Raw genomic sequence first — 25755 nt, 5'->3', positions numbered from 1 at the left:
CCTACCAACTGCATGATAACCTTGAACCTTGTATTATCTTGCAGTGAGTTTTGCCTCGGAATAATCAACGATGTGTTGTACTTTCCTACTACAAATTGATTGCTTGAATGAACATTTTGAATTCTTTAAAGTGCATTCAGACTATAGTTTTGAATTGTCTTTTTCTGCCCATTTGGTAGACATGCATTATACGATCATCAAGTTTGAAACCAGGCTGATTCACTGCAATTCAGATATTGAGTTTGAATAGTTTGATGCTGTCAAACTTTTTGATGTATCCTAAATACTCGACACGTCTGTGCTCTAGTTCAAGAAAATAATGATTGTCATCTCAGGAATGAAATTGTTGTTTTCATGTCAGCTATTGGTGTGAACATTTGCTCAACCATACAAGAATGGGTAGCAAAGACCCGTAGTCTTGTCAAAGCTCAGGGGACAAGCTGCCCAATAAATTTGATATGAATTGTCATTTCATGAGATTACCCTTATTGTGTTTCATTCTATGTGAATATGGCTGTAAAAAGAGCGGCACAGTCGGTTTGAAAAATCCATCTGAAAAGGTCTGGCACGGCAAGTGGATCTTTGGTTGGTTTTTTAAATGGATGTTTATAATTAATACCAACTTGAAAAACATGGCCATTTTAAGAGCCATAATGTACAGAATATTTATATCTGGGTTCATTTACAAGGTTTTGATATTAGCGACTGCCAAAGGCTAGAGTTGTGGTGTGGTTAGATACTTGGGCCACTAATGAGCCTGTCTGTTGCCAGCCGTAATCCACATGTATCTCTAGTACAAAAAGGGGTTTGAATAAGTGGCATGTTGGTGCTTTTCAAGTTTGAAGTGGATCCTCAAACTTGCCGCATGTTATTGCTTTATCCATGTGGTATGCACCTTTCAATTGAGTGTACAAGATTTGGTTGATAAATGCTGCTTGATTCTAACATGAAACACATAGTACGGGTAAGGATGAGCAACAGGTCAATGGACGGGATTGAAAGGGTACTGTTTAATTCTTCACATTGATGGACATGTGTTGTAGAATCCATGACTCTAGCTCAAAGCAAGAGTAGTAGACCATGGCAATGCAGTGAACCCTGGTGCAAGATTGTCTAGACAGTTGTGGATAGCCACAGTTTGTAAGAGCATTTAGTTTGAGATTGGATTTATGCAACAAGCATCTTTGACGGGCTTGCATTGTATGAATTTTCATTAGTCAACTCTATCGGTTAGGGCTAGACATGCCACACTGCTCAACCAGCAGAAGCTAGATGTCAGGGCCAAGTTATAGCAGATGATAGACATAACCCAACTCATCACCCCTACTTGGACTGGCTTAAACAATTCACAGCGGCTCCCTTGTCGTCACCCACTCAGTCGAAACATTACTTGACCAAAACGTCTGAAGCTGAACAGTGCTGGTGCCACTCGCAAGATAACCCTAAGAATCACTCGGTTGGAATAAGGATTACATCTGACACTATGTCAGTGACATTCATCCGATCCTCACTATAATCTGTCCGTAATCTGTATTCATTTTAAAAGCCGTGACACTAGACAAGTAGTTTGGTCGGGCAGTTTGGATATATCTACGTATAATGTTTGAGTCGCAAAGCTCCCAATGATCTGCATGATAATGATTATCACTAAATTATTACGGGCAATGCAAATGAAACAAATGGTTGACAAAATAGTCATCAGTGAGAACAAAGTATCCGGATTAGGGTGGAATCCTATATGCCTATTCTTGGACGAATTAAGGGTTATCATTTGCTTTAAATATTCAATTTGCCGTGCTTACTACTTGCTTGTTCACTTTAACCCTCGACTATTTTTTAGACAGAGTGTTGTTCTGACAGTTTCTAGTTGTCATTACATAATTGATAGTTTGCTAAACTGAGTCCATCTAGTTTTGAAATACGCATTATAAGCTTGCTCTCCTTCATTTCAATAGTTTAAGCACTTCACAGCCACCCCGCTTAGCAACCGGCTTGCAGTTATTCGTTCTAAGCAGCCAATAGTCTTTTAACGGCACATTTGATTCTGCTCATACCTTGCTTTCCACACTCGCTTATCATCCATTATTTTGCTTCACCTCCAGCTATTATTTCTCATCCACCTGACTTGATCCACATACTATTTTATAATTGTCACCGCTGTCATCTAACCTGTCTTGTGTAGCTTTTGACTTTTTGTTCTTTACCTTGTGGTTGTACGCAACGACCCAACTTTAATTGGAGCCTTTCAGTAGATTTTTCAATGCAGAACTCGAAAGAGTCACCAGTGTTTGATGCCAATGCAGCTCATCCACAACTGCAGTCTCAAACTATAGCTGCAATTACAACACCTTTACCTAGTGTATCTACTAATAGAACCAATTCACCTGCTACCCTCACATCCAATCCAAATCAACAACCTTTATCTGATCATAGAGATGTTCACCATCTGTACGAACAAGTCATAACAGAAGTCCATTCTAACTCTGTCAATGATCCTATTCGACCAATTTCGCATGCTCAGGGCGGTCGAGTCGCTCCAGAATCAAACCCCAGTCACTCACAAGTAACCTCGTCAGGCGAGACTCTTAAAAGTGCTAGTGAAGCTACAAAACTGAATTCAATGGTTTTCGTTCAGCTAGATTCAGCCCACAATGACATCAAGTCTGCTGTATCAAATGAGCCGGCACTATCTTATGTTGGTGGTGAATCGCGTGTGGGAGTTGACGGAGCTGCTTCAGCAACGATGGAGGCCGGCCAAAATGTGTTTTTAGATGACCAGTATCCTCCATCTATCCACAAGTACAACGAAGACGAGTTTGAATTCCGAGGATTCAGTCTTCGTCGTACTCTTTCACGATTCAGTCGTCATAGCAAACGGACCTTTATTTCCAATATGTCTGTGATCAATCGTCACAACCTACGTCGTTTTGGACGTAGCAAGGTGGCATTTTTGATAGCCAACACTATTGTAAGTTTATTTTACTATTTTGGTACCAACAAGTAGTACAAGGGTAGTCGATCATATAGTTCATATCTGTAAAATTATGGCTGTGATGGGTCAGAACATAGCTATTACATCCATACTCGTGAAAACGGAATACTTTTGTATTCATCTTGCATTGACCGTTGTTTTGCTTTGGAGTATGCAATGGTTTTGTTGTGCTTTCCTACTAGAATTTGACTGCACTGCCACTTCAATTGACAGTTTCAATTCATGTTTCAACCACAACGTCCATCGTATGATGCTTACAAACTATGGTTTTAAACCAAAACTATTCCTATTTGTCACAGCTATACATTGTACAATCATCGAATTCATCCACTGCGATCCAGATATTGGTTTGACAGTTTGATGTCTGCAATCCCTCTTTATTGTATCCTAAAAGCTCCGATGCACTCACGTTTTAGTTCAAGATAACAAAAACTACACATCTCTTATTTAGTATTCCATTTTGTGTAAACATGGCTGTAATAAGCATGGATACTATATTTTGACCCGATCCATTTTTGGACATGGATCTGGATCTCTGTGGTTGAATTTGAACGCGTCTATATCCACATTTGGTGCTTGATAATTTTTGCTACAAGCCATACTGATTATGCTCTACTTGTTGTTTGTGACTGATGTACCTTTAGTTTGTACTTGCTGGCGTGCTGGCTTTGCTATATGGCGTTCTCACTTACACAGGATCTCCGATTATCATCTCGCTATGGGGTTCTAGCATCGTCGTTGCTCTAATGGTATCCGGTTCTTTGCAGGTCCTTTTTGGCATAGTCGGTTATTTCGGTGCACTTTTACATCGAAAGACTCTGCTGATTTTCTTCATGGTTGCTATATGGCCACTTGTGTTTGGCTATCTATATGTCGGTTACTCGACATACCGTCAACTTAATGCCACTCAATGGGAAAAATCTCTTTCGGACAGCTGGTCCACACTTAATACCACCCGTGGCTCTATTCAAGCTCAGGTAAACATTTTCTACACCTTATCTGGTTCATACCATTAAGCTTTCAAAACTACTCTTCCCAGATGACGTCTTACTTACTTTTTTGACGTGTATAATTAGTATAATTGCTGCGGCTTTTTGAGTAGCTTTGATCGTCCTTTTGCGGATTCAAAATGTCCGACTATCATTCATCATGCTACATCAGCAAACATCCAGACTGCTAGTTCCATGGTTGAGTTGACTAAACGTCAAGCTCCAGATCCTAATGCAGCCCCGCAGCCGCCTGCTCCAGATCCTAATGCAGCCCCGCAACCACCTGCTCCAGATCCTAATGCAGCCCCGCAACCACCTGCTCCAGATCCTAATGCAGCCCCGCAACCGCCTACTCCAGATCCCAATGCAGCTCCACCGCCGTCTGCTCCTGAAAACCCCATCATTTCACCGATTGCATCCCCCAACGCTCATGGCTCTAGCAACAGTCTTCCAGGCTGTCATGATCCCTGGCGTGAAGTTACCAGTTCGTATCTCCGAACATCTTACATTGTTGCCTTTTCCATTGTTGCATACCTTTTTTCCATGTTTGTCATTTTGATCTTGGGCACCAATCACATTTACATGGATTAGTATTGCTGACTCGATAGGCTATGGATACAAAAGAGACTTGAATATTTTTTGAACATATACAAGTCCATGCCTATGTTACTTGAGCAGTTTCCCGAGTTTTAGTGACGCCATGCATTGAAATAATAAAGTTGCATTTGCTATACTTACAATCCGAATAGGATTTTGGTTCATTAGCTATTGATGGTATTTACAGTGTACTCATAAAATGCGGCTGGTGTTTTTGTCGAGCTTATTGCATTTTTCTGTTCTACTTCAAACAGTTTATTTCATGGCGGAGTTGCATATTCTTGGCACGCTAGTAGGTGCATCCGAGTTCCCCAAGGCAACACTGTGTTGTCAATGGGAGCTAACGGCAGGAGAGAAATGGACTCCTGTAGAAGGAGACCTTTCCGGACAAACTCATGTAGATGTACCTTTGGTAAGGGTTCAATAGATATACAACGTAGCCCTAACTCGTTCAACTCGTTTGTGGTTCAAGTGCTATTAACGTGTTGCTAACTTATAAACGGAACATTTTAAAATTTCTGGCTCTGTTCTTGATAGGATTCTAACCTGTGTGTATGGAGTCATCCAATCGGCAAGCCTCATGTTGTATAAATGAAAGTGACATCTAGCTTTTGTTGTAAAACTAACCTAATTGAATTTCACAATGCCTTTGACATCATGTATACTAGATATTCATCTTACAACCACATCGTTATTAGGATGGCCAAAGATTAGAGTTCAGGTCTACTATCAAGACATGTTTGGTCGTAATGAGTTGTATGGATACGGGTTTGCACATATCCCGTCATCTCCCGGACTGCATAAAATCGATATTTCAACTTGGAGACCTGTTGGTACACCTTCTGATCAAATTTGGTGTATGTAAATATCAAGATATCCAGCATAGTTGGTATTGAAATTTGAATAGATAATTACTTACCTACTTTTTGGGTCATAATGACCCGCTTTGATATTTTGGATAGCCTATTTTCTAGGAGCAACACCTCAACTAAAAAATTTGGATTTAATTGATACACCTACTGACCGGTTTAGATTGATCACAGCTTCCATGGGAAAAGTACATTTAGAAATAAATGTCATGTTGCGCAACTTTCACAACCATGGAATAGACCTATAAGTATAATAAATAATGACGTTTACCATAAACCAATCATGCATGCTGAATTCACCATCGTATTCATACAAAATGGAGTACTTGTATTATCTCGAGTGATTTTTGTTTTGGAATAACCAATGATTGAATTGTCGATACAGCTGCGAATATGATGGTCAGGCAACGACTTTCAAAATATATAACTGTACCCATCACAATATTCAGATTCATTTTGATCGCATTAGTTATATTAACCAAGCGGGTTGGTGTGAATTCACAAGCTTATAGAATAAATCAATAAAGCATTTGTAGAGTATAGCAATGATAATTCCGCATTTAAGCCGACTTCCATGCAGTGTAGATCTGAGCAACAGCAGCAACAGTGCCAAAAATACCAACACCGATATCTGGAAACGAACTGGTTTCAAGCGACCAATGAATAGTGAGTGGAAAGTATGCAGCATTAATCAGAGTATTGATTGCAAGTGCTTTGGACTCTTCGCGAATAGCAAGACGTTCTGCTTTGATTTTGTCTGCATCAAGCTGGGTAACCTTGCTTTCTGTTGCTGTATTCACTCTCGATGCAGATGTGATCATCTTAAGATTATGGCGTCTCATATCCAGCATACGTTTCTCTTCAAATAGCTGATAAAAGTAGAGCAGTACATAGGCTGCCCAAAAACGACAACTCCACATACCAATCTTGTCTCGTGTCTTTTCAGACATGGGAATGACTTGGTGCAATGCAAGCCAATAGACATGCTCGAGTGGATAGTAAATCACATTTGCCAGGTTTTGTAAGCGTGTCAGGGTTTGAATCACTGAAGATGGCGATGGATTTTTTTCTGATAAGATGATCCACTGGAACAAAGGAATCAGACCGTAGTAACGCAAAAGGACTCGGAAATCAGAAACTGGACCTGCAAAGTTGGATACACGAACGGCCAATGGCGACTTTGCATTTTGGTTTTTTAGGTGCCAGATAATGATCTTGGATGAGTATTGGACCAGCATAAGTGCCTTGTCAGTGCCTCTGCATATTTAAAGCAATGACCATGAAGATTCAGTAGTAGGTTGGCATAATAATCAGTTAGTTGCTAATTCGATTCAAACTGTGTAGCGAGATCTACTGGCAGAGGTAAACCACTTGGTAGCAATAAGAGCTGGATGATTTAGCAAAGAGGTTTAACCACATCATATGGCATACAAACAACCAACACATGCACTCGAATGAGTTGTACACTACTATATATGGAACTACATCACGACAAAATTTGGCAACTGCCATTTGAAATAGCTTGAAGCATTGGGTACAATAGTCTAGAATCAGCATAAACAGCAAGACAGAGTGCATTGATTACCTGACAGAGTTCAAGAACCGACAGAGCCTATCTAGAGTTTGTTCTCGAGAAAGTCCCATAATGTGTTAGTACTTGAAAGTGGTAAAATAGCAAACAATTTGGCTTGAACGGACTAGACTAAGTCGAGACTAGCAAGACCAGATTCCTTCACGTTTTAGTTTTGGAAATCAAGACAAATCACTAAATCGACTGAATTCTAAAGACTGTTCCAAGCTCAGCAACTTGAGCATGAGGCTTGTGTTTCTAATACAAATTCTAATAAACTGAATTCCAGAGTTTAATTTTCCCAAATCATGACTGAAAGTTGAAGCCAGAATATGGCTACAAAATGTTTTCCTTTTAAAAATACCAACAGTCCAAATCACATGGAATCCATCGAAATGAATTCAGCAGCATCAATCTCTACTACTCAACCAGGAGCTCCTGTCCATGGTATCGCCATTAAATCCACAGACTACACACAGCTGCAACAGTGTTTGGCCATTTTCAAACCACATGCTTCCAATGAAGAATGGTTTGCTGGTCTGACTATATTGCCTCGACTTCTTGATCCGCTTGACGAAACTGCCATGGATCTGGCATATGATCATTTGCCATGGAAGTTTCTACGAAAGTTGCTCATACCATGTAAGTGGTTAGCTTGACAAACACTGTCAGATTCAGTATTAAACCAAAGACTCTTGTCATTGTGCTATCAACCGCCTTGATTTTTTCCATACGTAGCCATTATTCTAACGCTTTCTATACCAATAGCTGTATCGGACAACGCTAAAGTTTCCGAAAGCGAGCTACCAACAAAGCTTCTTCAAACGATCGCACTGCATATCTGGAGTGGATTCTGTGCTGTGTCCCGATATACTAGCAAACAATCCATCCTCAAATGCATCATTCCTGCATCCACAATTCTTAAAAATGCACAATTGTGTGACGAGGTAGTCACATTAATTGCAACAAGCTTTCTTCACCTAGCCGACTCACCTGCATCTGTGCGTCTGTGGTCTCCTGAAGTAATGTCTTGCATTATCGATGCTCTCTGTAAACCATCAAGAGATTCAGTTCAACCAAGCACTGCCTCTGCAAACACCTTGAATAAAAGCACAAATGATGTGAATACGGCTACAGAGTCGGGTCCCAAGACTGACTCAAAGACTGCTGTACCAGATCATGAAAACTCGCATCCCGTCCAAAACAGCACTTTTAAATACAATCACAAGCTGCTGGCGCAGCTCTTGGATATGCTCATTGAACGCAATCTTGCAGATTTGACCCATAACTTGTCAAATCCGGCTTCTACGCAGACCATCACCACTACGTTGACTATTCTGGATTATATCGTCACGACTGGACTTTGTGCCGAATCGCCCGTTATTATATTCATGCTTGTCGAGTACCTTGTCAAGATCATGTCTGTGTTGCCGGTAGCGTATTTAAATTGAATGGCTTTGTTTGCATTCTATACCATATTTGGAATAGACCAATTGGTACTGGCTTGAATTAGTGACTAAATTTGATGCTAAATATGAATGGCAACATTATAGATTGGATCCATTCAAGTGGAAACTAGCTTGAATGTCGCTATGAAACGGCTTTTGAAAACTATACTACGAGGAAAACTCTCTCCAGAATACCAAGATCTGTCGTTATCTCTTGCCGCTCTACACTTGAGACATGTTCGTGAGAAGGGTCTTTTTGTCGATACTTCCAGCACTGGCGCAGAAATGCATGGCAACGCTCGTATATTATCCGATGGTCAATATATTGCAATTTTGACCCACATGGCCTGTGCAGAAATTCGAGTGATTTTGGATCAAACTGATTCTTTAATTCAGCCATCCCCAATTGATATCAACAATACAACTGGGGCTTTTGATTCCAAAAGCATTGAAGCTACTGCCAAGCCCGTCACTGAACTTTCCAGTTCTAACACTGCTTTGAATTTGCGCAATTTAAAAATGCTTCCTTTGTGCTATACAATAGTAGAAACTATTATTCAATATCTGGTGCTTGACCGTGGTGATCTTTCTATAGATATACTGTTTTCACTTCGAACTGCATTATCTGAAGCTTTTCTTGCCGTGGAGCAGTATTTACTGGATCGTCAGGTAAAATATTATCATTGTCAATTTAGACTTGTTTGCATTTCAATACCGATATCGTATCAATTTCTGTCGCATATGTAGTTTATTTTAAACTAACAGATTTTGTAGACGTTGTATCAGCACTCATCAGATATTCTTGTACTTGATGATCTCTACACCGCATATAGTCTCAAAGCATATTCCCTCTGGATTGCAGAAAATGGATCGTCATCTCCCGAGAACCTTGAAAAAATTGTTCCACTGATAGTGCATTTTTGTGATGCAAAGTAAGAATTGGCTTGATGAGTTTGTAGCTGCAATAGGGCATAGCTGTAAATGCAGTGCACTCATTTGTATCACCATACTAATACATTGCTTTGTTTGCAGGTTGTCTATTTTAGACACAAACCCAATCTGTTTTATGACGCCGATTCTTGCTGCAATAACTACCGAATCGCCTGCGCGTGATACATATATTCGAATGCGGGGATATGCTGCTCCGGCACATTTTCTCATGCAGTCTATAGCTGATGATGATCTCAAAATTGCAGTCTTGTCCATTCTTTTGAATGTGGTAGTTGCCGATCATGATATCATTTCTAATGATTCTATATTTATTCAAATTCTTGATACTTTGATGCAACGAACCAGCGAGAACCAAGGTATGAGTTTTTTGCTCGTCGAAAATTTAGATATACAATTGTATCAATATTGGAGCTAATTTGGTACATGTGGTTGAATGATTTTTTAGAACATTCTTTGAACAATATTTCGCTGTTGGCAAACAAATATGCGTTGATCTGTATGATTGTTCGATCACTTAAATCAAGCCAGCTAGAATTGGTTCCAATGGCGTCTGTTCTTGGCACTTTTTCTGGTATTTTCCACTTTGTAAAGTCAAATTCACGTCCACATATTGCAGACGCTCAGCATGAACAAATATCGGACATGTGGTTCTTGACCGTGTCTGCTTTGGCAGAGTGTATGCCGGTAATTGCCATTCCTCAAGGAAACAAGGCGCTATGGCGAGACGAACTCAAAAAAATTCTTTTAGATGGTATGGTACTGAATCCAATTGGTTTTGCTTTACTGAATTATTCCTAAACTGGTGCTAATTCTAAATTTGTATGTAAACATTCAACTTTTATACAACACGACCAAACGCTGTTTGAACTTGGATATGTGGGGTATTGATGGGCTTGTAGGAACATGGTTGAAGGAAGAAAGCAATGCTCTTGAACAACTCGTGCAGTCATGTGAATAAAACTACCCAACAACTGCAGCTAGCAACAAAAGGGATGAAAATGAAGAGATAAATGAAGAACTGTCAGCAACCACTAGTGTATATCATGTGTTTGAGATATGTAAATTCAATTCAACACGTTTGTGTGGTCGGGGGGTTATTGTTTTGGTGATGTTATTCTTTTGCAAACATTGGTAGATTGTTTGTCTGCTGATTTGAATGGCGAGTGCAACTATCGCTCGTGTATTGCAGTGATAATCTGGCTTGTTGACACGACCAGTTTGCTGAATGACCTGCTTTCATCAATTCAATACAGAGCAACGTTGCTCATCTAGTCTAGCGGTGACTGCTCGCTGAGCTCGCTGAGCTTGATGCTGGTCTTGTTCTGACACGAGTTTCGGCGTTCCGTCTATATGGTCTGTACATTAATCTAAACCAATCGTGTAATTTTACAAACCGAAAACTCTCGTTTCCAAAATGCAGCAACTGCTGCTTGCTTGGTGCTGTCTGGATGTTTCCAAAACATAATTAAAATGGCCTGAAATATAAATAAATATTATTTTCTGCGTTATCATGCCCTTTGTCGCTAATTGCAACCCTACGCGCGCCTTGCTTGAAACTTGCATCTCAACCATTTTGAACTGTTGATTATAAACAATTGGCTAATATTTCTAGTATTTATTTTGCCATCGCTTTCTTTTACCAGTTCTTGTTTTCGTAATCTAATATTCCTTGTAGTAAATGGAGGACATTTCCCGTCTGCAGCGTAGATCTGCAGTTTCTAGCAGTCCATTTTTGAGTTCTCATCCTCCATCTGTTCCATCTTCTGTAGATACCAAGCCCACCAACCTTGTTTCTTCTACCGTATCCCTCTCTTCAGATTATGCACGTACCACACTTTCCTCTCCTACACTGAGCAAGCTTATGCTTGCATCGTCGCATGCCGCGTTGGCAAACTCTAGTGTATCTCTTGCTTCAACTCCACCTGCTCCCACCAGAACTGGGGGAAGAGTGAGTGGTATTGTAAGTGGATTCGATGTTCAAGTCGCTGCTTCTTCTGCAGAACCTCACCAAAGCCCGTCTTTGCGAAGGATAGCTTCAACCACAGCCAAGGGGTCATCTATCAAGACTCCATTGCGTGCCAGCACAACTAATTCAATATCGCACGCTGCAACAGATGACCACACTGTATGCGGCGCAATTCCAAACATAGATTCAAAGCCGCTATCTGGCCAATCCAAGATGGAACAATTAGCATATGACGTGTCAAAAGCTAACATAAAACAAACCGAGCTCGAGTTGGGAGTCATTCAGTCTCCTACTGCATCTATCGAGAAAAACCCATTCTTACTTGCCAACAGACCAAAAACCCTTACGACGCCAAGCATGTCTACAATGGTAAGTTTAATTCACACGGAGTTCCATCTCGGTATATAATGACTTGTTTAATTTGCTTACTTTTCAAACATTCCATCCATTGTCTTAAATCTACCTTGTTTTATAATGGTAAAAGACAGGATCTTATGCTGCTGCTGGCCAGCTCAAACAAGCATCGTCTATGGGTAGTGGAGGGGTTCCTGCTGTAAACACAAAGCTTAGCGTATCCAGTCCAACCACTTTGTCCAATGGAAAGAGTAACATGGCGCATACCCCCTCATCCCCAATAACTTTAAAAGAAAATAGATTTACTGGAGTCAAAAACCACTCAGCCAATAGCAAGGAATTGGCGGTTAAATCAGCCAGCTTGGTCAAAAATGACCCACAGGTGATCGAGACTCGTCCCGCTGTTATTGCCCAAAAATTGAATACTGCCGAGCAATTTAAATCAACACAGTCTTCATCAGAAGACAACGAGGAGCCTGAATCTTATGCATCTGTATCCACTCTTGCCAAGAGGTTTTCTGCAGATGGATCTAAACCTCCCACTGTTCCAGCAATTATCCCGCTAGCAATTGCAGGCCAGAGTAGACTTCACAAATTAAATACCCCATCTACGCAGTCCAAAAACCTTTTATCCTCTGCAATAACAACTCATAAAACTGCTACTACGGAAGCTCCAACTGCACGTGTAGTACAAGAGTTGAAGCCTACATTGCGTATTGATACATTGGTGGTAACCGATGAAACCTCACCCACTACCAATCAGCCAAAAAAAAGCTTATATGAAATTGTCAAGGATTTTAATACTGAGCCTGATCAAGAAACTGTGTTGTTTGTGTCAAATGCTTCAAAAGCAACTACTCCAATCGCTGCTTTGCATAGTACGAGTCCTACAGTATCCGGAAATAGTGTGCGATCTATGTTTTCGTCGGCCAATCAGTTGTCAACCACGTCTGTAACTGGTTCAAATGAAAAAACATGTAGTGCAACTGTTGTGCGCAAGAATATTCCTCGCAATCCGGCATTCCTTGTTGGAAAAGAGACTGTGCGCAAACTTTCCTCTTCAAAAATGGATTTTAAATCTGCTAAAACTGTGTATCCGACAGCAACAGAAATATCCAAATCTTGCCATTCAGTTGACGATGGGGTTGAGGATGATGCCAAAAAATGTAAAGCCGACGATAACTTGCAGACTAGTTTGGTAGCCGCTCAAAAAACTGCAAAGTTTAGTTCTAGTCAATCAAAAAAAAATGATTTATTCACACCTTTTGGAAAGCGATCAGACTCTGGAGCAGCATTCAGCTCTGTTCTTGAATCTAATCAAGATGGCGCTCAAGAGTCGAAATGCATAAAAAGTGTGTCACATTCTTCGCTCTATGGTTCGTGCAACTCAAATACATCATCTGTAAAGCCGTCGTATACTCCGTATGGCTCTGATCGCGCTCCAATCAGTCGCTCTACTTCTTCAATTTCTATGCTTTCTTTTTGCAGTCAAGATACCGATCCTCGACTAGAAAGCATGTTTGCAAAAATACAATCTCGTTTAAAAGCTGTTGAGTTAAATGCAGTGACAAATACGCATACAACTCAACAACACCATGTTGTTTCACCAATCGAGTCTCATTTTGCCAAGCAATCGCTATTGTCGCTTGACTCGATTCCCGAGTCCTTTGACACGTCAAATCAGTATCAAGTCCATGACACGCAGGATGATGATGGAACTACTACTCCAACCATTTCCACGAGGCATCTTCAAAATCTTACAGTAGAAATCCCTTCACAGTCAATTGTCGATAATTCCGTGTATAATGCGTCCCAAAATACTGTGGATATGGATTCTGATAATGAGCTCGAATTGAATGATATGAAATACTGTCCACCAGAGCAAACACATCAGCATTCTTTCAACACTACACTTGCCAAACCATCGAGCTTTTCCCGATCGCATGACTCCAACTCCAGTTTGTTAGAAATGCCTAAAATTGAAATTGGATCCATGTTTGATGACGATAGTTGGCTTTCAGGACTAGTCAACACTCCGCTCAACAATACACTTTTTTCCAGCGCACCTACCTCTGCTACGAGCGACGTTGCAATTGAAAGTGTTGATGGTAATACTACCCCGGTTAATTCGTCTACTATGTCGTTTAAACCCAAAATTGTTGTAAATGATGATGCTACTCGCCATCAAAAGAACAAAGAGTTGAACGCATCATTTTCAGATTCAGAAATATTGAAAACACCACTCAAAACCTTTCAAACAGTCAGGGATATCCAATCTCCAGACCTTGATACGGATGATATCATAGACTCTTATTTAGCCACTGAGGAAGTTGCTGAGGAGACACTCAGCCCGGAAAATGTAGCTTCGTTTTTCCCCAGCAAAGCAACATCTTTGCACACGGCTGATTCAATCCCAGTCAATCCACCAATAGTGGTAGTACCTACAAATCGAAAATCTTCCGTCATACCTCGTCACGTTGAACCGTTTTTTCAAACCAATGTCCAAGCCAACACCAAATGCCAGGGCAAAAGCAAATCAGTGTCGTTTGGTGTTTCTTGGAAAGGTGAGCTTGAAACACACTGGAATATTCCGCCTCAGGACTCTTCAATTGATTTAAATCATGGTGCAAGCGGAATCTTGCTTTTAAAGGTTGAAAAACTATGCAACGTTGGCATGAATATTGATGACGAGCGTGTTGTTGATATTGAGTTTTCTCATGACAAAGAAAGTATCACATCGCCACCACTGATTCTTGAATCTGGCGAAACGTGCGTTTCAGCTGCTTGGGAAGATCGCATGTCACTTATGGCTAATAAACCAATTGAAATCACTGTTCGTGTTCGTAAAGTCGAGCAGGATACTGGACTAACGCGATCTCTTTCATCAAGAGCATTCTTGAGTAGCACTGTTAAAGCGGCACCAGCTCGATTTTTTAGCAAGCTTGCTGGATTGCGTACATCTTTGCGTGAGCCTATTGGAGACATGCAGCAAGACATGCTACAACGACGGCAAAGTAGTCCAGGATTTTCTTCTCGCGAATCAGGATCATACTCGTCATTGTCGTCACTCAAGTCATCCTCTAGCAAATCAGAGTTGTGTGGATTTTCAGGAAATGGCGTTTTTGGCAAAGGGAATGCTGTATCACAAGTAGCAATGGGACGTTGTACTATTTCAAATCCACTCGAGTGGTCCAACACATTTTCTTGTTCAATCGCTGATGAGCATATTCCTGTTTATTCAATACCGTCATCTGTACCCCAAAACAACGAAAATCACTCTTTTGATAATGCATGTATTGCAACGATTCAACTTCGTGTTGCATTCATTCCTCTTGAAGCCTGTGCTGAGCCTGGACTGCTTCCTGAAAATTTACTAGAAGTTGAAAGCGGCATTCATACTCGTATGTTGTATTCCAAAATCTGGAAAGAAGGGTATTTGCACCAAGAAGGCGGTGACTTGCAACGATGGAAACGTCGATATTTTAAACTTATAGGTGATAGACTGGTTGGATACAATGAGTTTTCGCGTGAACAGTCTGTCACTATAAAGCTATCCCAGCTTGAAGCTGTTCGGTTTTGCTCTGGACAATACGATACTACTGTAGGAGTGTCTCCTTATGTAGACGATCGTATTTGGACTTCATCGCCTATTGAACACGAGACGGGTTATAACGGTACGTCGGTGTATGATCAGCAATCCTTGACAGATCATTACAGCGATCCAGATTCTCCATATGTATTTGCACTTCAGTTCCGAGATGGCCGCACTATTGCATTCCGTATAGATGTTTCTAACGAACAGATGAGACAGATGAATGGAAATGATATCGAGTCTATGCGTAACGACTGGATGGATGCTATCGAGGCTTCTCATCATTTTCTTACTGAACACCCAGTTCCAAGCTGGTTGAAAAATTAGTTTTTTATTAATAAATCGTCAACTTTATTGGCCTCGACTGTTTTAATAGTCATCTATGCTAGTCGAATTGAATACATAATGTCACTCGTTTGGTCTTGTTGTCTAGTTTGTAAACTAATCTAAACCCAATCATGCAGTTTTACAAAGCGAAACCTCTTGTTTTTGAAATATTGCAACAGCTGCTTGCTTGATGCTATCTGAATGGTTTCAAAACATGATGGATTGGGTTGTTGGAATACCGATTTTTCTCCCGTTCTCATCCCTTTTGTCGCAGTGTGAATTAGCGTATTCAACATTTCCACGTTTAATGGCATTCAGCACCTGACTCTATTCCGAGTTTAAAGCAGCAATTTGAAGTTTTTATACCCTAGTCTATATCTCTATGAGTGCCCCAATTTACGGTCTAGATAAGGAACTTGGTAGGCCCGTTTGTATAGTTTGATGGTGTATTGGCTGCATGTACTAGGCTGCTCAACAAGTAGTCATTTTATTCGGCTGTATTCATATCTGGGAAATATTGGCCCAAGAATATCATTCGTGTTTCTATATATGCTTTACTAAACATGCTGAATACATGCTGCTGCTACATTAGCTGACAAGGCGGCATCCAAGTATGACCCCAAGCGAGAGATAGAGGCCAAGGAATGGATTGAAGCAGTCGTTGGAGAGAAATTTCCGTCCAGTAATTTTCAAGACAGCCTCAAGGATGGAGTGCTTCTTGTCAAGTGAGTAGATTCAAATACAATGTTGATCATTTAAAGCATAAATCTTACCATGTTGCACTCTGGTTTGACATCCTTGTATTGGCCATTCCATACTGATTCTATGGATAAACTGGTTTAAATCTTTATAGGCTTGCCAACAAAACCGTCAGTGGATTTAATGGAAAGGCGACTACTTCCAAGATGCCGTTCAAGCAGGCAAGTGTATAGGGTTGAATAGCTGTCTTGTGCATAGTCATGCTCGACAGTCTTTTGGTTGAAGCAATGTTTTAATCAATGTCCAGCTGTGGCCATTCAATTCCAGATGGAAAACATTGGCACATTTCTGCAAGCTCTTGATAAACTAGGTGTCCCTAAAATGGAGCAGTTCCAAACAGTTGATTTGTTTGAAGGCAAAAATATGGGTCAGGTTGTGGATTCGATTTTTTCTCTTTCTCGGCATGCTGTCAAACATGGATTCGATGGTCCATTGTTGGGCCCCAAGCTTGCAGACAAGCATGAGGTTCAATTTACGCAGGAGCAAATGAATCAGGGAAAGAACATCATTGGCCTGCAGATGGGTTTTGCTCGTGATCCTAATATCCCATCGGTAGCCTTTGGCGTACGCCGTGAGATTGGAGCGCAAGATCCAGGCAAAAAGGCTCACTAGGTTATTTTCAAAAAATATAGCTAGCTGTAAGATGATCCGTTTGTACATGGTTTGATTTTCAACGAAACCATGAACTCAAGTTTGAGGCAGATTTTTCAAATAAAGCCAGTAGCTATTGGCAATATAAAGTCTAGATTTAGTAGATGGTGGTGGCAAGGATATGGTAGCATGCATATGCTATAATTTTAGCTGCAACGAGTCTAATATACGCCAAATGTAGAAAAGCTGCATCTATTGTGGCTATTGTTTCCCTAGTTTTACAAATCCATTTGCTGTTCATCCATCTGCGGTTTTATTGTAGATCTCGTCTCGCTCCATCAACGCTCCTTTATAAATCTCAAGATATTTGTTCTCAATGGTCGAGGCTGAATCTGAGTCGGGTGTAGTCTTTGTCCGTGTGGGCCATGAACCCATCTTTGACGACAAAGGCAGTCTTATGCCATCACAGTTTACTACAAATAGTACCATTCAATCAGAAACGAATTCATTATATGGTGGCGGTTGTGGTCAGCGGCATGGAGATGCTCATACTATAAATAGCGGGTTAGGCACGCCTACGGACAATTACAATTACCGCAACCATAAAGGCGCCCATTGTGGGCTTGTCAAGAAGCGTAGTATATCTAGTACCTTGTCATATATCTCATCTTCTATATCCAAGATCCTTTCGCCTTATAACTCCGATGAAGACTGGTCATTTGGTGTACTTCCACCTGCAGATGCGCTGCCGTTTGAAGACCAAGATACCAACCATTCACCTGCTTTCATTAATAAGGACGATCATGTGTTTATGAGCAATGATTTTACAGGAGATGCAGGCCCGACACATGTGGTTCGTTGCCAAACTGCTGGTGATGAAAACCGTCTTGGCAAATCTATGGCAGTTGCTAGCACAGATCCAGCCATAAAATCAATTCCCTCTACGCCAACTTCTGCACCATCTCAAATCCAGCCCAAAATGCACCGTGCTTCATCGCTGCATTTCACTCCACTGTGGGCACTTGGTGCATCCAGGTTTCCACATAAACGATCGGCATCTGTAATAGCTTTTCCCGAAGAGTCCAACTGCACTTCAAAAGCAGCTACTCTCCCTACATTTCTCGATCAAACTCCACCTGTATATCTCACTTGGTATCTTCAACGTAGCGGCTGGAATGATGTTGCTGTTGTTGACGTGTCTGGACAGCAAATCATGCAGTTTGTCGCCGTTTCGTCACATATGCCATTGGATCTTAATGTTCATCGACATAATCAAAAGGGAAAGATTATGTTTTCTATTCGCCAGTCTTCCACTACACCCAACACAATCACCGTTGTTGGAGCGGATCTTGCTACCGAGGTTTTCATTTCCAAAGATCATACATCCGATACATGTTTTATATTCAATGCTCCCGATGGACATATTTACTCGTGGACTGCTCAGTATATAGCTAATGGAGAGCTGGAATTATCGCTGTTTTCTGTCACAAAAATCATTTGCCATTTTCGTAGAACAAACTATTCGTTTACTCGGCTTGGGATATTTGAGATTTTACCAGAGGCTGCCCACATGGTGGAAATTATTGCTGCTACTGCTTATGCACTCGCGACTCTTTTTTGACTCTATCATCAGAGTAACTGTATGTGTTACTTTTATTGCAAACCATTTGACTACAAAAGAATTTTGATTCCTATCAAGAAATGATCTTGAGTGTACTACATGTATTTTTATCGTCATTGTAATGCACGTTCAACATTTAAATCTGTCTGATTCATTAGAGGTTTATTTCTACAGTGCCGAATGTGATGTATGGACCAGTTCTATAGTGTGGATGCCATTGTTTCAAATATGTAACAATCCATTGCAATATAAAAATATTGAATACATTTCGACACTAGATGGCTACACTATACTCGACTTGCATTGGGTTTTTGGAAACAATAAATTGGAATCCAGTTTCATGGTTCGAGTTTGACGATACAACTCGATAAGCAGAAAACAATGGTTTTGGGTGAGTGGCAGATGAATTGTATCTGCATTTGAGATGCAACGATGAGCACAAATAGATATCTAGTGGACCATATGAATCAACTGATGTAAATAAGCGTTGTTTTTATGGTGCTCCAGCAAACTAGTTGGGTCTGGCTTGACGTTATACAACGCTCTCGATAGTCATTGACATGACTAGTGTATTTTAATTTCTGTTGCAGTCTAGACAGGATCCGATTGTCTTGTCACTAACATCTGTCTGACTGCACTTGGATATTCTATTAGCGGAACTCGGCAAACGGATCAACACTGCCCTCAAAACCCTCACAACTGCCACTGTCATTGATGAAGAAGCTCTCGAGGCAATCCTTAAAGAAATATGTGGTGCTCTATTGGAATCTGATGTCAATGTTCGTCTCGTTCAGTCTCTTCGCAAAAACATAAAATCCATTGTCAACCTTCAAGAGCTCTCATCTGGCATCAACAAGAAGCGTATTATCCAAAAAGCCATTTTTGACGAACTGTGTAAACTAGTGGATCCTGGTCAAGGTGTTGTGGCATTTAAACCCCGAAAAGGAAAGCCTAATGTCATCATGTTTGTTGGCTTGCAAGGTAGTGGAAAGACCACTACATGTACAAAGATGGCCTATTACTATCAGCGCAAGGGATATCGCACCTGTTTGGTGTGCACGGATACGTTTCGTGCAGGTGCGTTTGATCAACTCAAGCAAAATGCTACCAAAGCCAAGATTCCATATTATGGATCGTATACAGAAAGCGATCCCGTGCAGCTGGCTATGGAGGGAGTAGATAAGTTTAAAGTAGAGGGCTTTGAAGTCATTATTGTTGATACCTCTGGACGACATCGACAAGAAACCGAGCTATTTCAGGAAATGCAGCAGATATCCAACGTGATCAAACCTGACAATGTTGTGTTTGTATTGGATGGTACGATTGGTCAAGCGGCAGATGCACATGCTAGAGCTTTCCAAGAAACTGTCGACATTGGATCTATTGTCATCACAAAAATGGATGGCCATGCTAAAGGAGGTGGTGCGATCTCGGCCGTGGCTGCAACGGGTAGTCCCATTTTGTTTATCGGAACAGGAGAGCATATCCATGATTTGGAAATTTTCAAGTCTCAATCGTTTGTTCGGAAAATGCTAGGTAGCCAATTGCTTGCCATTGATATTGCATCGAAAAAGAGTGTGTAAACTTGGCTATACCAACTCACAGTGTTCTTGACTTTGTATATTTCAACTTTTGTTTATATTAAATTGCAGGCATGGGAGATATTGACGGACTTATGGAGACCGTACAGGACATGAAATTAGAAAATACAGATTTGATGAAAAACATTGAGCAGGGCAAATTCACACTACGATCGATGAAACAGCAGTTTGAACTAGTTACATCCATGGGTCCTATATCAAAATTGGCTAGTATGATTCCTGGCATGCCACAGGAAATGCTCGCGCAAATGGACGGTCAAGACGGTCCTGGACTGATAAAGCGATTCATGTGCATTTTTGATAGCATGACCGAAACAGAGCTGGATTCAGATGGAAAAGTGTTCAATGTCCACCCTACACGTATTTATCGTGTTGCAAAGGGAAGTGGTGTTACTGTACAAGAAATTGAGACGCTATTGGTGCAGTTCAAGCAGGTGCGTAAGATTGAATCTGTTTACAATATGTACTATTGAGTTGCATTTTTCAATCTAACTAGATTATTTTGAATGGTTTTGTTAGATGGCAGGCATGATCAAGTCGATTGGTGGAAGTAAATCGATGCTCAATAAGATGGCCGCTGGAAATCAGCGCGGTGGGGTTCATCCAAACCAGATGGCCAAGATGCAAAGCCAATTTTCTAAAATGATGCCGCCAGGTATGATGCAGCAAATGATGGGTCGTGGTGGTGCAGGTGGCATGCCAGATATGAGTGCATTGGCGGAGATGATGGGTGGAATGGGTGGTGAAGGAGGCATGCCAGATATGAGTGCACTGGCTAATATGATGGGAGGTATGGGCGGCATGGGCGGACTCCAGAACTTGATGGGAGGGCTCGGGGGTGGTGCTAACGGAGCTCCTAGTATGGGACGTGGTAAAAATATCCGAACTGTCCGACGCAAGTAAATGAACAAGTGATTGAGTTGTGCTTACGCGATCTATCTGTCTAGATCATATCAATTAGTTGTGTTCATATATTTAAATCGTCAAGTAGAGCTAATGCGACCATGTGCTGATTCAGCCTTTTAAAGAGTTTATTGATTATTATGCATTTTCAGTCTTGTTTGAATTAGACACGGTGGGTGCGACACTGCAACCAGTAACTTGTTCCAAATTATAAATCTCAGTTTTCAACAACGATATCTGAGCTTGCAAGATATCGAGTTTGGCGTTCAACACTTTTCGATACCTGAGATCAAATGCATTCAAAAAGGGACTGGATTCAGGGCCAAAGTCGATGCGAGTTCGAATTTGAGTAAAAATCCATTGAGCAGCGGATCCCAAAGGATCCCAGTTCGGATCTGGTCTGGCCTGCATAGACATGTCGTCATTTTTGTTACGCCATAATACTTTCCACCATATTGGCCGTCCAATCTCTTCGGTATGCAGCGCTGTCAAATCAGATCCTGTGTAGCCCGCTTTCAGATTGAGTTGGTGACGCTTCTGATACAACTCTGCTGCCTTGTCTAGCCGATAGTTGCGAGCCATACTTAATCCAGATTGGATCGTGTACGCTATTAGACCATACATAATAGCACCAGTTGGAGCGGCTGCACTGCCGCCTAGACACGAGAATTTCCATTGGGCATAGTTATTTAGAATCATATCATTAAATAGCAACCAGGAATAAAGTTACGTGAGCATCACAGTCAAGTATAGAATCACAGGATTCAATACTCACGCCACATCCATCCAAGTCCGGCACCAGTGATCATCCCAGCAGTGGTAGATGCAATTTTGTCGTCGGCATCTTTGCGTAATAACGAATGAACACCATTTCTCTCGTTTTGCCAATACCTAAACTGCAACACACCTTCTCTCAATGCTACTCATGATTTAAAGCAAATGAATGTGATATTAGATACAATTATACGAGCTGGGAAAGGCATAGGGACAATGCATCCAAACAATCGTAAAAGAGGACGTTTGATTTTAACTGCTAGGCAATGCATATATGTCATCGTAATGAATTATTTTTATATTTACAGATACTCAACTCAAAAACGGTGCAGATATAATCAGCCAATTAGATCCCATGCCAAAGGCAGAAGCTGCAAGATTATTAGCCCGGATATACCCTGAAGCCATGCCTCCTATCGCACCAGCAAAAGCTAAAAACAAAATAAAGCTCAGTTGTTTTGAAATACATTGAGTGTGCATTGGCTCTTGAATGTTTTGAGCAGTTGTTGTGGATAGAATTAAAACTTATTCCACGGCTGATTGAAGTGGTTTGAAAGCATACCTGCACCAGCTGTCCCTTGAAGTACAAACATGAATGGGTTTCTTTGAATAGGAGGAATGTTACTGATGTCTAGAGCATTTGTTTCTGGATGGTCTGTATGCGATCCATTGTTTAAAGCGTTCATATAAACGCTTGTAATCAAATTTGATTAAAAATGAAATGCAATCAAATTTGTGAATTCGAGTAGCTTGAAGTTTAGCCCGGATTCAACCACTGGAAAGCAGACGGCAGAACAATGACATTTAACAAGTTGCCATTGTTCGTAGTGAATAGATTTGAAATAAATGTGATTCGACTGACACTGATCGACTTTTAACACCGTATTCATGTAAAACGGAACACTAAACAAGTGTCATAACAAGCAGTCTCATGACATGATATGTCAGTTTACTGGATAGCACAGTGTTGACTGAACCGTCTATGACTATATCAACAATAGATATGAAAATGAAGAGACAAATGAGATTGTCAGCAACCATCACTATCAATGTGTTGTTTTTTTGCAAATATTGGTCGATTGTCCGTTTGTTGATGTGAATAGCAGAATGGTCTATCGATTGTGTCTACTATGCCACAACGGCAATCCAACTGTCTTGATACAATCAGTTTATCGAGTCATTTGCTGATCCTGTTGATTGAACACAGAACGTCATCCATTTGATGTTATGACGCGAGCTCTGGCATTTCACCTAGTCTGCATATCATCTAAAACAATCGTAATATTGCGAGCAGAAAACAATCATTTCTGAAATGCTACAAACAGCTACTTGCTTGATGCTATCTGAATATTTTCAAAACATTCAAGCTTTCTATACAACCAAAAATACTTTCTCTCCTATTGCTGCTAGCTGTGACTATATTCAACAGTGTTTTTATTGATCTAGTGTAGATTACATAGCATTTCAATCAAAAGATGGCTTATTTTATGCTAGATTCAATATAATAAATTTGTATTTTAAACAAGAAAATATTTACTAGTTTGCATATGCGGTAAATTGAGTCAACTGCCCATTGAAAAATGCTTTTTGGAATTGGTGGCACAAAACGTTTTCTAAATCCAGCTGTTTGACATGGTGGGTGCAGTATGTAAATCACAATGCGGTGGGTTTTAACTGTTTGAAACTGTGATTTAATGCTTACAATTGGGAAAATCTAATTATCGAGGCTGAAAACGACTTTTAAGCTATTGGATCACAGAGTGCGGCAAAGAGGCAGATATTGTGTCCAAGGCGTGAATCTATTATGTAGTTGAAAAACACAACACAGTTTTGAAGGCTGATACTAGACATATTATTTTGAATTTAGCATCCTACAGTATGCTTGTGATACCTTGTCAAGCTCGACTACAAATGCTATTTTGGCTAGGTGCCAGTGCTTGCTATGCCTGCTGGTTTAAGCATGTTTGTATCAATAAATCTCGCTGAGCATGACAGGTTCAAAAAGTAGAATAGTTTCGAGGTATAGCAATCCGATCTACGACACAAAGATTGAGGCTATATTTGTTATTGAAAGTGTCGCTGGTAGCTGCTGCGCAGTGTTGTGGTCTACGCGTACACGGAAATAGAGTACAAGGATTGTTGGTTCAATGGGTGGCTAAAGGAAGACACCGGGCTGCTTTGGTTGCTTTTGTTTGGGTGGTGTAAACCATCGTTTTTTGGGAGTAATTGGTGCCATCTTGGGAGCAGCATTCCCACTCGTCAAAGTTTTTTAGATAAGAAGCCGACATTACGCTTTTTTTATCAACTAAAAGATATACACATATAGCGATAAACCTTTTGTATTGCATTTTCTCACCTGCAAACATAAACTTGGTTCGCTCCTGAATTCCACACTTTAACTATGCAACTTCCATTTTCCCTTCGCATTTCCCCTGCGTCTGCTGTCGGAGCATTTGTGCTCCTTTTTTCAGCAATTTCGTCTGTTGTCGCCAATCCCATGATCCATGATCTCCACAAGACTAACGTGCGTCTGTCTTCCATAACCATAGGACCAAAGGGTGTCGACCATGGCAAAAACATTTCAATTGCCATTGACCCTAAAAAGGGTGTCTCCAACCATACTATCAAGAGCAAGTCTGCCAATTCTGCCCTTACTTCTGCCTCGGCATCTCACTTTGTTGTGTCGGTACAGCGTGTGGATATGCTTGTTGACGATGGCTCGAACTCTTCTGACGGGACTTCTCATACCCCGGGTCTTGTTGGCGCAAAATACTCGCAGATTCTTTTGAACTTTGATGTCAGCCCAGACACAAAAAAGGTATGATTTGTTGACGAGTGGAGTTTGTTGGTTTAGACAAGTGCACCTTGATTTGTCTGTCCCTAGATGTATCAGGTTTATTAACATTAAATCTAAATGCCAGATCTCTGTCAATGGTGTTTCTGTCCCTATGGGAATTACTGAAATCAAAGTCACCGCTAAAACCGCCGTTTCTATCGACAAAAGTGCCGATCGCAAAGCCGCGCTTAAAGCATTTGACAAGGGTATAGTCAAGGTTCAGATTACTGCTAGTGGTTCCGATGTTCATCATGACGGCATAATCATTCGTCGCATTTTAATTTCTGAACGTGTCTTTGAGGTGAATGGTAAATTGGTCACACAGGGTAGTCGCATCCAGCAAGTGATTGAGATTTTCCCAGATGGAACTGTTCATCACGGCAAACCCCACGATGAAAAGGACGGATCTGTTCCACTTACCATTCCATCTTCTGAAGTGGATTCTCACGAAGCTTCTGAAGAGGAGGCTCCAAAACACGTTGACATTACTGGTGCCGTGCGTACCGAGGACAAGAAACTTCCAGCTGATGATCTTGACATGGGCTGTGGCGACTCTATGGGTAGCGATCCCCAGGAATCCAACACTGCTGCCAAGGCTGTCCATGCTCCTCACCATTTCCTCATCTGGCTCCATAAACAGCCTGTCTACATTCAAGTTCTCACATGCCTGTCTGGATCTGTGCTTGTCGTGGCTCTTGCTTGCGCTCTCCTCAACGCTGTTACTGCTGTTGTGTCATTCATTTCTCTTCGCTGCACTCATTCCCGTCTGCAAACCGCTGATGCTTACAATTCCGAACAGCGCGACTCGGATGAATATGACTCCAAATACAAGGTTTCCTTTGAAGATCCCAAGGCTGCTGAGGCCAAAGCAGAGTCTTTCCAGAGTATTACGGTTGAGCCTCTTCCCGAATACTGCCCAGATCCCACATCTGACACTGATGTACTTCTTGGAAGTAACCGTACCCAGTAGAATGCTTCACTGAGACTGGTTTCAACAGATGTGTTGGGTTTACCC

General features: G+C 41.0%; 10 protein-coding genes across 10 annotated transcripts; 8 read left to right on the top strand and 2 right to left on the bottom strand.

Annotated features, from left to right (window-relative positions):
- Positions 1 to 2260: 2260 nt before the first annotated feature.
- On the top strand, positions 2261 to 4582 carry BATDEDRAFT_86150 (uncharacterized protein; the record flags this gene model as incomplete). Its single annotated transcript, XM_006676948.1, has 3 exons — positions 2261 to 2968; positions 3637 to 3969; positions 4069 to 4582. The coding sequence occupies 3 exons, from the start codon at positions 2261 to 2263 to the stop codon at positions 4570 to 4572; spliced, it is 1545 nt and encodes a 514-aa protein (XP_006677011.1). The 3' UTR covers positions 4573 to 4582.
- A 258-nt stretch (positions 4583 to 4840) lies between these two features.
- Positions 4841 to 5695, top strand: BATDEDRAFT_22742 (uncharacterized protein; the record flags this gene model as incomplete). The annotated part of the gene is made up of 3 exons (XM_006676548.1): positions 4841 to 4990; positions 5288 to 5435; positions 5541 to 5695. The coding sequence occupies 3 exons, from the start codon at positions 4841 to 4843 to the stop codon at positions 5693 to 5695; spliced, it is 453 nt and encodes a 150-aa protein (XP_006676611.1).
- A 236-nt stretch (positions 5696 to 5931) lies between these two features.
- Positions 5932 to 7125, bottom strand: BATDEDRAFT_86149 (uncharacterized protein). Its single transcript, XM_006676823.1, has 2 exons — positions 7033 to 7125; positions 5932 to 6704 (listed from the first exon to the last, which is right to left on the bottom strand). Exons 1-2 carry the CDS (start codon positions 7089 to 7091, stop codon positions 6008 to 6010), a joined length of 756 nt encoding a protein of 251 aa, XP_006676886.1. The 5' UTR covers positions 7092 to 7125; the 3' UTR covers positions 5932 to 6007.
- A 2398-nt stretch (positions 7126 to 9523) lies between these two features.
- Positions 9524 to 10446, top strand: BATDEDRAFT_36592 (uncharacterized protein). Its single transcript, XM_006676777.1, has 3 exons — positions 9524 to 9772; positions 9862 to 10167; positions 10316 to 10446. Exons 1-3 carry the CDS (start codon positions 9532 to 9534, stop codon positions 10372 to 10374), a joined length of 606 nt encoding a protein of 201 aa, XP_006676840.1. The 5' UTR covers positions 9524 to 9531; the 3' UTR covers positions 10375 to 10446.
- Positions 10447 to 11079: 633 nt separating this feature from the next.
- Positions 11080 to 15691, top strand: BATDEDRAFT_34372 (uncharacterized protein). Its single transcript, XM_006676715.1, has 2 exons — positions 11080 to 11751; positions 11867 to 15691. The coding sequence occupies exons 1-2, from the start codon at positions 11095 to 11097 to the stop codon at positions 15653 to 15655; spliced, it is 4446 nt and encodes a 1481-aa protein (XP_006676778.1). The 5' UTR covers positions 11080 to 11094; the 3' UTR covers positions 15656 to 15691.
- Positions 15692 to 16037: 346 nt separating this feature from the next.
- BATDEDRAFT_86508 (uncharacterized protein) lies at positions 16038 to 17026 on the top strand (the record flags this gene model as incomplete). Its single annotated transcript, XM_006676947.1, has 4 exons — positions 16038 to 16074; positions 16248 to 16380; positions 16509 to 16579; positions 16662 to 17026. 4 exons carry the CDS (start codon positions 16038 to 16040, stop codon positions 17024 to 17026), a joined length of 606 nt encoding a protein of 201 aa, XP_006677010.1.
- A 355-nt stretch (positions 17027 to 17381) lies between these two features.
- On the top strand, positions 17382 to 18626 carry BATDEDRAFT_86509 (uncharacterized protein; the record flags this gene model as incomplete). Its single annotated transcript, XM_006676946.1, has 1 exon — positions 17382 to 18626. One exon carries the CDS (start codon positions 17382 to 17384, stop codon positions 18624 to 18626), a length of 1245 nt encoding a protein of 414 aa, XP_006677009.1.
- A 381-nt stretch (positions 18627 to 19007) lies between these two features.
- Positions 19008 to 21130, top strand: BATDEDRAFT_86146 (RNA-binding signal recognition particle subunit SRP54; the record flags this gene model as incomplete). The annotated part of the gene is made up of 4 exons (XM_006676945.1): positions 19008 to 19017; positions 19281 to 20201; positions 20279 to 20661; positions 20747 to 21130. 4 exons carry the CDS (start codon positions 19008 to 19010, stop codon positions 21128 to 21130), a joined length of 1698 nt encoding a protein of 565 aa, XP_006677008.1.
- Positions 21131 to 21268: 138 nt separating this feature from the next.
- BATDEDRAFT_86145 (uncharacterized protein) lies at positions 21269 to 22590 on the bottom strand (the record flags this gene model as incomplete). Its single annotated transcript, XM_006676822.1, has 4 exons — positions 21269 to 21786; positions 21906 to 22049; positions 22222 to 22335; positions 22467 to 22590. 4 exons carry the CDS (start codon positions 22588 to 22590, stop codon positions 21269 to 21271), a joined length of 900 nt encoding a protein of 299 aa, XP_006676885.1.
- Positions 22591 to 24305: 1715 nt separating this feature from the next.
- BATDEDRAFT_22734 (uncharacterized protein) lies at positions 24306 to 25710 on the top strand (the record flags this gene model as incomplete). The annotated part of the gene is made up of 2 exons (XM_006676547.1): positions 24306 to 24722; positions 24826 to 25710. The coding sequence occupies 2 exons, from the start codon at positions 24306 to 24308 to the stop codon at positions 25708 to 25710; spliced, it is 1302 nt and encodes a 433-aa protein (XP_006676610.1).
- Positions 25711 to 25755: the final 45 nt, after the last annotated feature.

The sequence above is a fragment of the Batrachochytrium dendrobatidis genome (assembly GCF_000203795.2).
Source record: "Batrachochytrium dendrobatidis JAM81 unplaced genomic scaffold BATDEscaffold_2, whole genome shotgun sequence".
Taxonomy (NCBI): Eukaryota; Fungi; Chytridiomycota; class Chytridiomycetes; order Rhizophydiales; genus Batrachochytrium; species Batrachochytrium dendrobatidis.
Note: the sequence above shows the minus strand (reverse complement) of the source record. Positions and strands in the feature narration are given on the sequence as shown.

Excerpts from the sequence above, each read along its gene's own strand:
- BATDEDRAFT_86149 (XM_006676823.1), bottom strand. The coding sequence starts at position 7,091 with ATGGGACTTTCTCGAGAACAAACTCTAGATAGGCTCTGTCGGTTCTTG. Across the intron at positions 6,705-7,032 it reads CGGTTCTTGAACTCTGTCAG|AGGCACTGACAAGGCACTTA; the intron begins GTAATCAATGCA and ends TTAAATATGCAG.
- BATDEDRAFT_36592 (XM_006676777.1), top strand. The coding sequence starts at position 9,532 with ATGACGCCGATTCTTGCTGCAATAACTACCGAATCGCCTGCGCGTGAT. Across the intron at positions 9,773-9,861 it reads ACGAACCAGCGAGAACCAAG|AACATTCTTTGAACAATATT; the intron begins GTATGAGTTTTT and ends ATGATTTTTTAG. Across the intron at positions 10,168-10,315 it reads CAAAAAAATTCTTTTAGATG|GAACATGGTTGAAGGAAGAA; the intron begins GTATGGTACTGA and ends ATGGGCTTGTAG.
- BATDEDRAFT_34372 (XM_006676715.1), top strand. The coding sequence starts at position 11,095 with ATGGAGGACATTTCCCGTCTGCAGCGTAGATCTGCAGTTTCTAGCAGT. Across the intron at positions 11,752-11,866 it reads CGCCAAGCATGTCTACAATG|ACAGGATCTTATGCTGCTGC; the intron begins GTAAGTTTAATT and ends TAATGGTAAAAG.